This window comes from Limanda limanda, chromosome 21, assembly GCF_963576545.1.
Source record: "Limanda limanda chromosome 21, fLimLim1.1, whole genome shotgun sequence".
Taxonomy (NCBI): domain Eukaryota; kingdom Metazoa; phylum Chordata; class Actinopteri; order Pleuronectiformes; family Pleuronectidae; genus Limanda; species Limanda limanda.
The window spans coordinates 7120733-7137249 of record NC_083656.1 but is presented as its reverse complement, the minus strand read 5'-3'; the positions used below and the strand labels follow the sequence as shown (position 1 = coordinate 7137249).

The 16517-nt window shown below is 42.7% G+C and overlaps 1 protein-coding gene across 1 annotated transcript in view; it reads left to right on the top strand.

Moving 5' to 3' along the window:
- Window positions 1-1980: 1980 nt before the first annotated feature.
- The window catches only part of atrnl1b (attractin-like 1b), a 53467-nt gene continuing 38930 nt past the window's right edge, over window positions 1981-16517 (top strand). The window contains exons 1-17 of the mRNA XM_061094428.1: window positions 1981-3023; window positions 6188-6271; window positions 6841-6954; window positions 7086-7214; window positions 7519-7727; window positions 8743-8917; window positions 9570-9657; window positions 10843-11104; window positions 11716-11899; window positions 12025-12179; window positions 12604-12688; window positions 12823-13037; window positions 13297-13415; window positions 13714-13846; window positions 14427-14623; window positions 15529-15742; window positions 15832-16023. Coding sequence (XP_060950411.1) covers window positions 2821-3023; window positions 6188-6271; window positions 6841-6954; window positions 7086-7214; window positions 7519-7727; window positions 8743-8917; window positions 9570-9657; window positions 10843-11104; window positions 11716-11899; window positions 12025-12179; window positions 12604-12688; window positions 12823-13037; window positions 13297-13415; window positions 13714-13846; window positions 14427-14623; window positions 15529-15742; window positions 15832-16023 — 2758 coding nt within the window. The 5' untranslated portion in view covers window positions 1981-2820. The remainder of the gene's footprint in view (window positions 3024-6187; window positions 6272-6840; window positions 6955-7085; window positions 7215-7518; window positions 7728-8742; window positions 8918-9569; window positions 9658-10842; window positions 11105-11715; window positions 11900-12024; window positions 12180-12603; window positions 12689-12822; window positions 13038-13296; window positions 13416-13713; window positions 13847-14426; window positions 14624-15528; window positions 15743-15831; window positions 16024-16517) is intronic.

Below are 16517 nucleotides of genomic sequence, written 5' to 3'. Positions count from 1 at the left end.
CATCCAACAACATGGAGGAAGCAGGGATTATGAGCTATACTGCAGCCCGCCACCAGGGGGCAATCGAGATGCTTTGGCTTCGTATTTTGGAGTCGTCATGTTGTTCATCTTTATTTACAGTCAATGGCCCAACTCTGTTATTATTTGTAAGCTGACAATTGTAATAAGTTTTTGGTTCATTGTGCCTAAAACAACAAACTCCCTGAGATCATATTTTCATATTAATACTGAGGATGAAACCTCTACAGTCACAACAGAAACTGGTTAAATACCATGAGACTGAAATTCTGTCTGTCGCCTTCGGTCTCTCATTTGTGCACCTCAGCCTTAATGTTGCTGTGCAATACTGCCACCTGCAGGTGTAGTGGTGAAATGTGGTACAGCTCATGTTTAAAAATATGACACAAAGCACATTGACGTTACATTCACACCTTCACTTGTCAGGGTTGATTTCAACAGTTTCAAACCACGACAATTGTCTCAGAACTTGAGATCAAATCAGTCCAGCTGAAGATGCCAGGCTCCATCTTTCATAGAATCCCACAGTGCATGGTGGATGCATCATCACCTCCTGCATGACAGACACAAATGGATTTCTCCCAGCTATATCACACAGTTGCATACATCATCAAAACCAACACTTTATCCCACTCCTCATCTCAAACCCCGATGAGGAGTGCTCTCTCAGAGACGTACTCCGTCTGGTGTCAGAGGTCAATTACGATTGAGCCTCCTCATAAAAAGATAAATGAGACTTTATTAAAAGGCGTCTGTAACCCTTAGATCTTGTCATTGACTTTTTCCCAACCATTAGTGCTGGTTATTAAAATTTCTCTGAGATGGGCCATGACCTGATGTACGATAAGAACATCCTTGACCCGGCAGCACTTGTACTTGAAACGCAGATGCAAAAGTTCAGCCTCTTTGCAATGGTTGAGTTCAGGCAGGGCAATTGTACATCTAAAATCATCTCCTCCAAACTGAGCCCTGCTGAATTAATCATAGAGCCCCACTGACATCCACAGCTTTTTACCTCCCTCCTCGTCAGTTCAATTATGCACCATCGAGGGGCCAAAAGTACAAGATGTATGAATATCACTTCAAACGTGGTGTAGTGTTGAACACCTGCATGCTTTTGATCCGTGACTGCACACAGAGGACCCTCAGAGTTTGAATCAACAGAGCCCATGTACAACAGAAACACGGCAGAGGTGCAATACGAGGAGATTTAGAGAAATGTGTGTGTGTTTGTGTGTGTGTGTACATGTTTCAAATATTTTTTGTTGTCGTTGCTTATCATTTTTCAGATTACTGATTTCAGAAATTGTTGAAGATTTATGAAAAAGGAAAAAGATATATTTTATTATCCATCCATCCATCCATCCATCTAGCAACAGTTAACCTGGGCATGTATTATATTATATTATAAAGAAAAGGTGCCGACTGGAAAAAATATGTGTATGTATATCATAATAATGATCATTATACAAAATATCAATAATATATATAAATGTAAATAAAAAAACATTATTATATCCTCATATCCATACCACTTATACCACTCTGGCGTTGATGGAGCTGGAGCCAATCCCAGTTTGTCCAGTTTGGGCTGCTGTAAAAAACATGCCAGCCTCCGGAGAGCGGACCCCATGTAACTATAACGTTTTTACGTTAGAGAACAACAATTTCTACAATTTAGATATTGACACACTTAGGGAAAACATTACTGGGATTATTCTATATTTAAATTCTGCCAATAGATCCCTTTCACCTGAATCGTACACACACACACACACACTATTTTTAAAGGTCTGGACCCTCTCTGCAGTCGAGATAACGGAACGGTTAATAAAATTGAATTAAATCAGATTAAATCAGATTAAATCGAATTAAATGCCGCATTGGACGTGTGCGCTGCGCCTTTAACCGGAGCCCTGTGCTCCAGTGCGCATGCGCGGCCCCACTGTTTAGTTTCCTCGGACCTGAGGATCCGTGTGGAGCCGCTGCCTGTCCCTGTCACGCTTCAGATCCACCGTGGGGGGGTTTTCTACCTTTTACTTTCTTACCGGAGACACCGGGACCCTTCCCCGCACACGTCCGCCCACGAACACCGGATCTCGGGGCTCGTTAAACCGCCCGGGGGGTCGATAAACAACAGCCCGGAGCGGGTTGTTCAACGCCGCTGTCCCAGCAGCTCCCTCGTCCCCCCCTCATCCATGGTGGCTGCCGCAGCCTCCGCGCTGGGCTCACGGCTTCCTACCCCTCGACCCCTTTGTTTCCCCCGGGGAAGGGGACCGGCATGAGGCGGGTGTCACCGGGAGCATCCCCTGCGACCGAGTGAGGGACTGTCGACGGGTTAAAATGGCTGCGTTCGTCGGAGGAGGAGAACGGTGGTGATCCAGCGGAGAAGCTAACATCCCGGGCTCCAGAAGCTAACGTCCCGGGCTCCAGAAGCTAACATCCCGGGCTCCAGAAGCTAACGTCCCGGGCTCCAGAAGCTAGCATCCCGGGCTCCAGACAGCTAGCTCCTGGGTTAGCTCTGATTGATGCTGTTCGCTGGCTTCGTCCACCAAGAGCCAGGGTGAAGGAGGAGGGGGGGGATTCCTGCCACTTGTCTTCTACACAGACACTGAGCTATAACGTTGCCTTGTGTTAGCCTTCTTCTCCAGACAAGCTGTACAAAGGGTCTTTAAACCGGGAGCATGCAGACCCCTCCAAGAACATGCAGGACCTCTTTGTTGTGGTAGTGATCCAGCCCGAGTAGCCGAGATCAGACCCCTAAAGGCCCGTGCCAGGTCTTGGGACTCGGGGGGTGTAAACATGGATCCTGGGGGGACGTGTGAGACTCGAGTCCACAGATACCTGGCTCTGTACGTGTTGTTCTACTTCGTGTTGTCCACGCACGCCTCCCCGGCGAAACCCTGCGACAAGAGCTGTCTCTCCGGGGTCTGCGTGAACGGATCCTGCGTGTGTGAGCGAGGATGGGTCGGGGACCAGTGTCAGCACTGCCAGGGCAGGTTCAAGTAAGTGGACGTGTACCCCAAAACCTGCAGATCCTCTGGTCAGGAGAGGTTGCAGAAGTTTGATTCCAGGAGCTGCTGCAGATCATTGGCACCCATCAGAAAGACCTGTGTGCACCCAAAGGTTCCAGTTATCAATTTTAAATATGCACAGAAAACAATCTGACAGTTGAACCAAGCTTAACTTTACGTTTGAAGCCTCTCCAGACAGTTTTGTTTGAGGTAAAAACTTTGTAGATTATGAGGATCATAAACAAAAACACAAGGGGGACAAAGCCAAGAAAGAAGAACCAGATGTCACATGATGATCTATTTCAATATCACACACAGTCCATCGCAGTGATGATTGTGAAAGATCTGGTTCGTTGGTAAATAATCGTCTGTCTTTTATTGCAGTTTGTTTGACTTCATTTTGCCTAAACAAACTTGGGAACATGACACAACTTTTAGGGACTGGGAACAAAAAACAATAACTCAGGCTTAATGTTAACTTTAAATAGAATGGGTGGAAAAAAATGGCATCAAAGTTTCTCAAAACTTTACATAACTTTTCCAAAAAAAGTCCACAACTGATTCAGTTTAGTATCATAACTCAAAAAAGCTGGGACAAGCATTTGTACTTGGTTTAGTGACTGAAATAATGAATCTTTTATCAGGATTGAAAATTGTGACTTGACTATTATAGACTTATCATTTGGAAACTGCCTGTAGCCTCCCTAAATTAGTTGTTAGCAGTTTATCTATATTCCCTGGAGATATATGGTGGTGGGGTCCAAAAGTCTGAAAGTGGTCTTAGAGTTTTGTGAGGATTCACCCGACACCTGATGCTTGATTCCTCCTGAATTTACGGTCGATTTTTCACGTGACATTCTCTCCCACACAAACAGAGAAAGTGATTAACCAAATTTCAGCGGGTGAGCAAATTAACGAGAGCTGTTATCTTCCACAATCCAATCTGCTCATGTCAGCGTGGTGCAGACGACCACGACTCTACCAATGTTCTTTCATATCGACATTCAGAACGATGGCAAATGAAATCCCTCAGCAAATTAATTCCTGTTGTGAGGGAGAACGGAGCTCACGCTGGCACCGGGGGAAACATCTGCAGTCAGTTAATGTTTTACCCTGAAGCTTATGTGGGAATAGTTCCTGGGTGTTGTTCCTAAATTTGGACAATATGCCTGTTGGTCAGCACAAGAGGAATGATGTGGGAGACTCTGGGAAAAAATGCAACAACAAACTAAAAGCCGAAAGAAAATTGGTAGAACTAAAAAGGAAAGGCGAGTAATTGGTAGAACTAAAAAGGAAAAGGCGAGTAAACTGTGGGACGTAACCAACCAAAGAATAACGGTTCAAACTGGGAAACAAATAATAATCATATTCATCATCATCTGCATTGTGACTCTTAACAACATCTCATGGCCTTTCAGTTCACCTGAGGGGCACTTTGTGGTTTAGAAGTGCTATGATCACGGTAATTAAGGTTTTGTATAGGTTGTCATCAGCCGTGTCGTCAGGAAATAACCTCCCCTCACCTCAAGACAACTGACTGAAATGTGAGACTGTGACTCCGAGTCTTTCCGCAGTCAGTGGAACACAGACTAAACCCGTGTTAATGCAAACTCAAATGGAACAGCTCTCAGTAGATCAGACACCACTGCCGCGGCTCAGCAGTTCCCTTAAATTCAATCTAGCCGCATCAAATTTCGCATACTCATAGATATCAGTCCCTCAAATGTGCCAGATTCTTTTCCCATTAGGAGAGATGAACTGTTCTCAGAGAAATGAGTGAACACTTCCGAATTTGCTGGCTGCTTCCCTTCCTCACACACATCCTTTCACCAAACTTCATGGAAATCAGATCTCTAGTTTTTGTGTAATGCCTCAAAATAACAGACAAACAAACGCAGATGAAAACACAACCTCCTTGGTGGAGGTAATAACACATTGCTGCCCGGCACCACACACGAGATGTCAACCTACCTCCATAACAATCGTGAACTCCTGTCCTAAAGGGACAATCAGGAATTCTGTGTCTCCAGTGTGAGCATCACAGGATAGTATTTCCCTGCAAAAGTCCAAAGTGCAGCATGAAAAATTCATCATTCTTCTGAAACTCTTTGCTGGCCTCATTCTGCTAATTGTTCACACTCGGTTAGTCAGCAAAACACAAAGCTAACTGTAGTCACTGTAACTAGACAAAGCAGGAAGACTAACAATCAGATACACATCGAGCGTAATGTAGTGGATGATTTTCCTATGTGAGTAGTAAACATAGAAAACTATATATTATGTGACGTACATGTCAAGATTGAGATAGATAGATAATATAATGCAGACTTTTGGAGTCTGATTAGTAAACAAAGAGGAAAACTGTATCTTCATGAGATTACAGCACATCTTTAGTCTTTTTAAAGTAATGTTACATCACGTTATTCATCTAAATCAATTGACATGGACATAAAAGGGAATATCCCTCAGTTCCTGGCGTCACTCAGACCACCCATTAGATCCCAGTTTGTTTATTTGGATTTTTCCAAAGGCAGGCAAAAGAAGAATGCCGAGTTTCTTGTGGTGTCGTAAAAGACAGTAATGTTTTCAGCAGACAGATCCTCTCATTGTGCAGATTCACAGATTATTAGTCTTGACTTTAACATCCAAATGAGATTAATTAAAGAGCCATCTGTAGCCTACTAGAGAATGCATCACTGTGACGAGGAAACCTTTTAAAGAAATCTGTCTCGTTACTGTCGATTGATTCCATGTATTTGTGTGGATGCAGCCATCGATTGCTGACGTGTTGAGGCTGCATCCCACCTGTTCACCAGTTGGAGTCGGAATAGGGATGGAAATTCCTCCCGGACACTTACATAATAGCTGGATAGATCATTCTTTAAGAGCACGGTCTCTCAAACAGAAAGCAGAAGGCAGCCGATGAGGTGATGGGAGTTTTTCCAGTTGCAACGTGGAACACTTCCTTCTTCTCTGTAAACATCTTTAATCTGCAGGTTCACCTTGTGTTCACAGCTTCTAACCTACATAGTTTCATCGGATGTTTTATTTAACTTGCGCTTGGGTTCCATTAATTACAATTTGAGGTAATGTGAGGTTCATGTGTTACTGTGTTGTCTGTTCTGAATTTTGTGATTTCCGCCCCCTCCCCCCAGGTTAACGGAGCCCTCGGGATACCTCACCGATGGTCCAATCAACTACAAGTACAAAACAAAGTGCACCTGGCTCATTGAGGGCTAGTAAGTACTATTGAAAATTCAGTGTGTTCTACTAAAGCCGAGCAAGCGCAGCCACATTTCATTGTTCTCCCTAAAGAGATTGATGTAATTAAATCAAGCTGATCAGCGTCTCGTTTGATGGAATTATGTTTTTTACACGATTTGAAGTGAAGCCGGGGTTTAAGGACAGAGCTGTTAGGAAACGTGGAAATAATGGATATAAATAGAAGGAGCCTGAGTTCATCAGTGCATTAAATTATCTAATTTACAATGTGCTTGTATACTTCAATGTAATCTGGTTTTGTTTTGTCCTTTTTTTCATCTTCTCAAATGCTAATTCCCTTTCATTGTGATCAATGCAATGTCAGAACCACAACTTTACATTTTAGGACGATCTATTAATGATACTTGAGTTTGTTTTTGAATATAAATAAGGCAATTTATTCGTTTTTTTCAGTTGTAGCAAGTGTGTGACAAAATCACTTCAGTACTGTTTTCCATCTTCCACCTGGTTGTTTGCATCCTGTAGATGTCTCCATGAAACCTGAACCTGTTCTCATTGTTATCGTCTTTTTCTTTTCCTCCCACAGTCCAAATGCCGTTCTTCGGTTAAGATTTAACCACTTTGCCACAGAATGTAGTTGGGACCATATGTACGTCTATGATGGCGACTCGATATACGCTCCTCAGGTTGCTGTTTTCAGGTGAGAAACTCCAATGTGATTTGAATTTTATCCGAGCTAGGCCCAGAATATCAGCATGTGACATACTAATCTGTCATTCAGATTTATCAGAGTTGTAACAAAGTGGTTTGATGTCCTGCTTTTGTCCACAGTGGTCTCATCGTTCCAGAGATGCGAGGAAACGAGACGGTTCCTGAGGTCGAGACGACTTCAGGCTACGCACTACTACACTTTTTCAGTGATGCTGCCTATAACCTGACAGGATTTGAAATATTTTACTCGTAAGTATCCAGCTTCTGCATTTGAACTTAAACTAGGGGCAAAACATACAATAAAACCTTACGTTGTTAATGTTCTTGATGGAACAAAAGGTTTCTGCAGTTTCTTCAGAGCTACAGCAACGATCAAACCCTGGTCAATAAGTCATCTATTATTAGTCCCTAACCCTTTTTTTTTCATCCCCCCCTCACCTTTGCCAAGAGCCAGACGATGATCATTAATCTTCCTCATTCCACAAGTAAAGGTCACTGTGTGGCCGAAAGAGTAAACACTGTGTTGGGTGAATGACAATGTCCTTCTGTCCAGGATCAACTCCTGTCCCAATAACTGCTCCGGCCATGGGAAGTGCACCCCCGGGAACTCGGTCGCCAGCAGAGTGTACTGTGAATGTGACAAGTACTGGAAAGGCGAGGCCTGTGACATCCCCTACTGCAGGAACAACTGCGGCAGCCCGGACCACGGCTACTGCGACCTCACCGGGGAGAAGCTGTGCGTGTGCAATGACAGCTGGCAAGGTAAGAGTTGGCTTTGTCCGAACTTCGCAGCTCCAGTAGAAACACTGCAGCGATTAAACCGTATTTCTCATGTTTAGAGATTATGTGCATTGTAATGTAAAGAGACTATAAAGCAAATGATGCTCAGTATAGTCAACTGGCCTGTAGCCGTTTGCATGATTTCAACACATAAGTGACCAAGATATTCCAGTTTTGAAACCAGTTTTTGTTTTTGTAACCTGGAACCTATCTTGTAAATTTGGCTGGGATTTGATTGCATCTAAATCCAGCTCATTCGAATATAAAAAACGTATTATAAAACTTGAAATGATCCAATTAATATGCTTTAAAAGTTATATTGTGGTTTCAGCTTTTAACTATTCTAAATGAAACCAAAACAAACTCAACTTTTGCTCAATAGATAATAACCTTTCTTTTTGGCAGACTGAGAGCCGAGTTTCCTACCTTCCGAACCATGAGAGTTGCACCTTTGCAATCACAGGCTGTAAAACTGTCGCTCATCCCATATGCACTGTGGCGAATATCGAGTGAGACGTCATGAAGAGTGTGTTAGCGGACTAGTGTGAACTGCAGCGTTGTGTTGTGTCATAATGCCGGTCGCGTACGTGCCGATAAGCAACCCTGGCAGTGCGTTATTACACGCCTTTGGCTGGAGGGGACCGATGCTTCTACTTGATGACACTTGACAGAATCATAAGCGGAGACACGCGTGGCTTTCAGCCCGGTCCTCATTCACACAGTTAAACACATTCACACCTCCCTGTCTGTCGTGCTCATGTAAGGAGTGGTCATGCTTTTGTTCCTGTTTGAGTATGGCATGCTTGCTCTTCAAAGTTAGTGAGTAGGTATGAAAATATGTGTCAGATTCCAGCGTTAAAGGCATCTAACATTAAATATTAGCTGCACTGTCATAAAAACAAATGTTTATTTTTGAGATATCAGGCTAAATTCTTGTAGTAAGATGTATTTAAGTTAATGTGTGCCCTCAGCCATAATATCTCTTTCTGTCTCGCAGGTCCAGACTGCTCTCTGACTGTTCCTTCCACCGAGTCCTTCTGGGTTCTACCGAGCGTCAAACCCTTCGGCACGTCACTGGCCAGAGCGTCCCATAAGGCCGTGGTGCAGGAGAAGGTGATGTGGGTGGTGGGCGGATACACCTTCAACTACAGCTCCTTCCAGATGATTCTCAAGTAAGTCACAGCTTAGTATATCAACATGTCATGAGGTCAGACTATATTTACACCAGTAAAACCAGCAGTGTCAAAGTATAAATCCCCTTCCCCCCCTTTTTCCTTCTCATTTGTGTGGAAACAGTGACTGTCATGAGGAAGTGCTGTTTCGCACGTCCCTTGAGAAAAATACTCAACTCATTATCAGGCCGAACTCTTTTTCTTTGTGTGGTTTCGCTTTGTGAATGTGTACATTCACTTGAGCTGAATCGAGGTCCTAGTATTAAGTGTAGCAGGGCGGTTCTGCAGCAATAAAGCCGAACTGACTTCTGTCCTCATTCATGTAGAGGCTCAGAGTTAATTGATATTTCTCCTCTTTGTTGCTCGGACAAGAGTTTCCCATCTGCTCGGTGTTTGCTCACCACCAGGTGCTTTTACCCTAGAGAGAATACTGCATCTGCCGTAGATCATCAATATGTGATGACATGACTCGGTTCCCTGTGTTAACAATTTCACAATTTGTGACTGGACGACTAAATTGGTATGTTTAGCATAAAGGAAATGTTGATTGTAAGGGAATAAGACATACGAAGTCACAGAGGGACAAGTTAATGTGTCTTGTTTTCTTTACAAATTCTCACAGTGTGTAATGATCTGTTGCTTCGCTTTGCAGCTACAACCTGGAGAGCGGCATCTGGAACACAGTACCCATCAATAGCAGCCCCGTGCCAAGATACGGCCACTCCATCGCTGCCTTCCAGGTAAACACCCAAACACAGACGGGCCTCAGATTGTCTCGGTTCAGATGGAATTCAGGAAAAAACGCAACTGGTGGTTTGGAGGGAAGGAGAATCAGATGGGGGTGAAAGAGAAATAAAAGATCCCTGAAACAAAAGGAAACCACAACTGTTGCTTGAAAAACATGTCATGTCATCTTCCAAATACCAAAAATGATTCAATTAAAGAGGCGAGCAAACAAATCAAATCAGATCAAGTTCAGTAATATTTCACAACAATAGCATAGCAGGTGAAATGACCGTAGTAAAAGCACAGATAATAGAAAAGAAAAACCATGAAAGACAATAACATTTTTACTATTATTATTATATATACTGTTGCTGCCATTATTACTATATACTGCTATTATATTGGTATAATTATTACTATCATATATAAATTTATATTATGTTATGTTATATTATATACTATATATACTGTACTATTTTTATATACTGTCTAACAATAACATTACCATCATATCATCAGTACTTTTACCACCATCTTGTCACTGCACCTTATCTACCTATTTATCTTGTGTTTCTGTTTTTATTCTTTCTACCTCAATATTTTTTTTATTTTATTCTATTGTATTCAAATATACCGGCTGCTATGACAATTAAATTTCCCTTCGGGGATGAATAAAGTAATCTATCTATCTATCTATCTATCTATCTATCTATCTATCTATCTATCTATCTATCTATCTATCTATCTATCTATCTATCTATCTATCTATCTATCTATCTATCTATCTATCTATCTATCTATCTATCTATCTATCTATCTATCTATCTATCTATCTATCTATCTATCTATCTATCTATCTATCTATCTATCTATCTATCTATCTATCTATCTATCTATCTATCTATCTATCTATCTATCTATCTATCTATCTATCTATCTATCTATCTATCTATCTATCTATCTATCTATCTATCTATCTATCTATCTATCTATCTATCTATCTATCTATCTATCTATCTATCTATCTATCTATCTATCTATCTATCTATCTATCTATCTATCTATCTATCTATCTATCTATCTATCTATCTATCTATCTATCTATCTATCTATCTATCTATCTATCTATCTATAATAAAAGGCAACATGAAAATATTAGTCCAACAAAAACATGCTGAAACCACTTTTCTTTTTTTCAGGATGACATCTTCATGTTCGGTGGGAAGCTCGAGGCCGGCTGGGGGAACGTGACGGACGAGTTGTGGTCGTTCAACGTGCCGAGTCGAACGTGGCAGCGGAGGAACCCCGTGGTCGGCCCGCTGGCCCAGGCTCAGATCTACGCCGTGGAGGGCCACTCGGCCCACTGCGTCCTGCTGGAGGGCGGTGATGTCATCATGCTGGTCATCTTTGGCTACTCCCCCATCTACAGCTACATCAGCAACATTCAGGAGTACAACCTGAGTGAGTCACAGCTTCTGTCGGCTCTCGGCATGTTTCTCCAGCACAGCATGACATCTGTTACCGTTTTAGAAAATGGGGAACACTTGGAGCTCGAACTCAAACACAGCTTGTTGGCTTTCATTATTGATTGAAGTATGAGTAAAATAGAAAAAGTACATTTTGAATTAATTTCAAATCTGCATACACTTCAAATGATTGTTTGTTGATGCGATATAGAGTCTGCCTCTTTATATATTGATATCTATCTATATGATAGTAGACTTCTGCCTCCAAGTGGCAAATGAGTGGTGACCAAACATAATTTTCAGATTGGATCAGAGTCTTTATTTTAATTGAAAATCTGTGAAAACAATGACAAAAACAACAAATTTAATTGAATTTCTGTAAACTAGAAACAAGAAAAGCCCTCTGTTGTTCATTCTGTTGTCGATGAGATGTAACAGTTAAAGGAAATCTAAACCTAGATATTAGCATGGTGAGCCTAGCTCTCTTCTTATAAACATGACAATGTTTTTATCATTTGAATCCAGTTCTCATTCTTGTAATAAAAAATGCTTTATATTTTTAATGAAATCTGTATTAACAGCTCCCTTTATACACCTTCTTGTCAGGATCCAACGCGTGGTTGGTACCTGAGACCAAAGGGGCCGTTCCACAAGGTGGTTACGGTCACAGCAGCACGTTTGACAGCTCCAGTGGCAGCGTGTACGTTCACGGAGGCTACAAGGCCCTGCCTGCCAACAAATACGGCCTTGTTGACGACCTCTACCGCTACGATGTTAACACTAGGACATGGTAAATCAACACATAGAGTGTTCTGCTGTCTTAGTTCATGCTGTACTCCGGTCTGTGTATATACCACTGCGTGCCGTGTCCTCGTCAGCTCGTCCTTGACACTGTTGTCGTGCTTTATGTTCCAGGTTCATCCTGAGAGAGAGCGGTTTTCCACGATACCTGCACTCGGCTGCGCTCCTCAGCGGCACGCTGCTCTTCTTCGGTGGCAACACACACAACGACACCTCCCTAAGCAACGGGGCCAAGTGTTTCTCCGCTGACTTCCTTTCCTACGACATCGGTAGGACTCATTATTCTTGACAACGTTCCCCAGTGCCTCTTTGAGTGTCTTTATTATTGTACTTTAAAATGCTCTCTTGTCACTTCATCAAATTTTGACTTAATTAGATTTACTCTCTTAGACATTAAATTACTGCAAGCAGTTCATTTTTAAATGTGATCAGTTAGCTTGAACTGCTTTCATACTTATTATGTGTATGTTATTGTTCATGTTTTAAGGCTATAATTAAAAAAACACATTGCGGGTTAGGGTTAGGGTTAGGGTTAGGGTTTCATCATCACCTTCCTCTGTGTCTTCATAATTATCCACTTTAGTCTCAGTAGAACCAGTGATTATAATTGTGGAAAATGTTGTGAATAACATGTAAACACAAAGGCAAAACAGATACTCACTGTATGTTTTCCTGTTTTCTTGTTGTGCTCAGCCTGTGACGAGTGGAGGCTCCTGCCTAAACCAGACCTGCACAGAGACGTCAACCGCTTCGGTCACTCTGCTGTGGTCAGCAATGGGTGAGTCTCTCTAATGGAATCTCCTCTGAGACCGAAACTGACCACTACAGCAGATCTGAAAATGAACTTTCATCCTGACCTGTGTGTTGTACAGTTTTATTCAGCTTCTCTTTCCGTGTGTTTTTCCTCTCTAGGTCCATGTATCTGTTTGGGGGCTTTTCCGGAGTGCTGCTCAACGACGTGCTCGTCTACCGACCCCCGAGCTGCCAGGCCTTTTTGGCAGAGGAAGGGTGCGTGAACGCCGGGCCAGGGGTCCGCTGCATCTGGAGCAGAGGCCACTGTCTCCCCTGGGAGCCCAGCATGGCCAATGGGAGCATCACACCTTCCCAATTCTGCCCCCCTAAAGCTGGTGAGGAAGACAACAACACATATCAGAGCAAATAATTTCCTTATAATCCCTTTGTGAAGTATGACGGATGGTCGACTTTAAATGCATGATTATAATTTCCCAGCCCATCTGCTTTTCCTCACTCCTATGAGGACACTGGTGTTACTGGTTACTTTCAAACTGGGATTATACAAATATAAGTTATATTTCGAGGGCTTAGAACCATTCGACCAGATACAAACTCAAACACTCTTTTCTCTGTCTCTCTGTCTCTTTCTAGTCACAGTGGACGAGCGGTGCTACCGGTTCTCGGACTGTGCCAGCTGTACAGCCAACACCAACGGGTGCCAGTGGTGTGACGACAAAAAGTGTATCTCTGCCATCAGCAATTGCACATCTGTGAGTGATCCAGCAGGAGGCGGCAGAGCACTTCTGCTCTTGTGTTTAGCTCTGGAAACACTCACCCAGACACATGCACACATTTACAATTTTCCAATGGATTTTGTGAGCTGAGGATATTAGATATTTTTAAAATATTGATCTCATTACTTCATACTGTCCTCACAACATCTTGCACCACAGGACAAATAGGACCATGTTTTTTTATTATGTACATTGACAAATAAATGAGAACACAAATGTAAAGCTTCTGTTAATCGTCCTCCTGTCTCCTCTATTCTCTCGTCTGTTGTTGTAGAACGTGAAGAACTTCACCGAGTGTCCGGTGCGGAACGAGCAGGTGTGCAGCAAGCTCGCCAACTGCAAGAGCTGCTCGCTGAATCTCAACTGTCAGTGGGACCAGAACCAGCCAGAGTGTCACGCTTTGCCTGGTAAAACAAAAAAAGAGTCACAGGCTTTCTACACACACTGTCTTATCGAATGCTTTGGATTCAGTTCTCGCTCGTATACAAGAAAAAGGGTCAGTCTCTGATGTTGTTGCATTAACTGTAAGGCACAACAACACTGACCTTCAGACCTGAAGCGAATATTCAAACACATTCATTGATTTTATTGCTAGGAATGACTTATATGACCAACTTAAAAATGTTATGTGACTGAAAACTCTTGGTAAAAGAAATGTTTTTTAAAAAAAGGAGCTTTCATACATCGCGCATCCTCTGCTCCCTCATCTCAAATGGACTGAATCTGAAATAATCCTTTTAATTTATCATATTTATGACTGTGGTTTATGAAGTAGGATTGGGCGATCTGACTAACATCGATTATCTATCTTTCAATCAAATCGAATCGTGACATTGTCTTCCGACTAATCCTCCGTCTACAGTCCACATAAGGACATAATTAACTAATGTTTTGATTTAATGGTCTAATAGGAGAGTAGGCCTATGTTCTTAATAACATTTAACATATCTCCGTGTGTTTTGACATCACCTTTCCTCTTTCTTCCAGCCCAACAGTGCAGTGAGGGTTGGAGCCAGGTGGGCGAGGCCTGCCTCAGGATCAACTCCAGCCGCGAGAGTTACGACAACGCCCAGCACTACTGCAAGAACCTGAACGGCAACATCGCATCGCTCACCACCTCCAAACAAGTGGACTTCGTACTCGAGGAGCTCAAGAAGCTCAAGAAGCTCGATCTGGAAGAAATGGTAAAAAAAATAAGCAAAGAGAACAGGACAAGGTTATCTGCTGGTTGCGTCTGTCAGTAAATCTGCGTTATGAATTCTGAGGGGATTTTACTCCTGACCCTGCATTTACCTTGTGCAGTTTTCGGCTGACAAAAACAAACTGCACGGTTTGCTTTTGACTTTTACAGAATTACAAGTAGAAGCAATGCCAGACTTTACATAAACTTGTCTCTGAGATGCTGCACCTAATGAGTCAGACTGTGACAAGCGCACACTCACTCTGTTTTTCTTTTGTTATGAAATGTTTTACGTTACACAAACATTTTGTTAGTCACAGTTTCTTCTCTCTGCTTATGTACAAAAGAGGGTCAGATGACTCACTGTCTGTAGGAACAATCATGAGAACCGTCTAAGTCCCTCACTGCCGGGACTGGATTTGCTTGTATTCTTTACTTTTAATAAAGCATCCAGATTCCATTACATGTTTCTGTTTTCTAATCTAGATTCAAGCACAATTATAACAACCTATTAATGAAAATCAGTGATGAAACTAATTTTAGATAACCCATTTTTTAAGGAGCCATATTATGATGTGCTTCCCCCTGGGAGGTCCAGTCTGCCCAGTAGGATAATAAGACTGTAAAATATAATTTTGACTCTTCTGATAAATCTGCTCTTATCAGAAGGATTTGTTTGTTTGTTCTATACAGAAACTTGACATGACATTTCCCATTATAAGTAATAATATCTGTGAACTTTTAATACCATCTTTGGATTCCACTTGTAAATGCAATTACTATGAAATCATTAAGTGACAGGATGGAGCAGAAAGGGAGACGCAGTTAAATGTTTTATCTTGCATTTAAATCCCCAGTCTCTTTCTCTGGGCCTTTTTGTTTGTTTAACCTTTTGTCGTGTCTCCACAGCGACTGTCCCCCTGGGTCGGCCTGAGGAAAATCAACGTGTCGTACTGGGGCTGGGAGGACATGTCCCCGTTCACCAACAGCAGCCTGCGCTGGCTGCCCGGGGAACCCAGCGACTCTGGTTTCTGTGCCTACCTGGAGGAGCCGCTGGTCTCAGGCCTGAGAGCCAATCCATGCACCGCCACAGCCCGAGGCCTCATTTGTGAAAAAGCAGCTGGTGAGATGCCCAGACTACGTTAACATCACAGAGGACTTACAACTTGATTGGTAAAATACATTCATCATCCTTGTGTATTCCCTGTACAGGAAACCCCAATCAGAGTACCCGTCCATCCTGCAAGAAGCCGTGTTCGCTGCACACCAACTGTGGCAACTGCACCAGCCAGGCCATGGAGTGCATGTGGTGCGGCAGTGCCAAGCGCTGTGTGGACTCCACTGCCTACGTCATCTCGTTTCCCTATGGCCAGTGTCTGGAGTGGCAGACTGGAGATTGTTTGGGTAAGTCTCTTTTACTGAACTTAATCTAGACCCGGCTTCCTTTTGAAGTCTATAGTCTGGCATTAAAGTGGCCGGCACTAAGCTTTCCCATATTGGCTTCTGTTCGCAGTCAATATTCATCACTGAGAGAGGGAAGGTTATGGGAGGAAAAACCGGCTTAAGGTGGAAGCTGTTTGTGTTTGCGGGAAAACGGTATTAGTTTCCCATGATTGGCTTTGGAGGCTGTTTTGGGTTTGTAATGGCCAATTACTCTCGCATATAGTCGCCCCAACTGTTAGATTTCCCCGCTGACCCTGCTGCAGATGGACTTTGTTCCATTAGGTGGAGTTAAGCAGTTTAAAAAGAGTCATGCATCAGGGCACTGATTCAGGGGGTGGCTCCAGGAAAACTGAAAGGGAGAGTATAATTGGTGCCTGCACTGCACATACAGTAATGTCAATATTAATGGTTTTAATTGAATGTCCTGTATGTTATGTAATTGACATGTTAATATG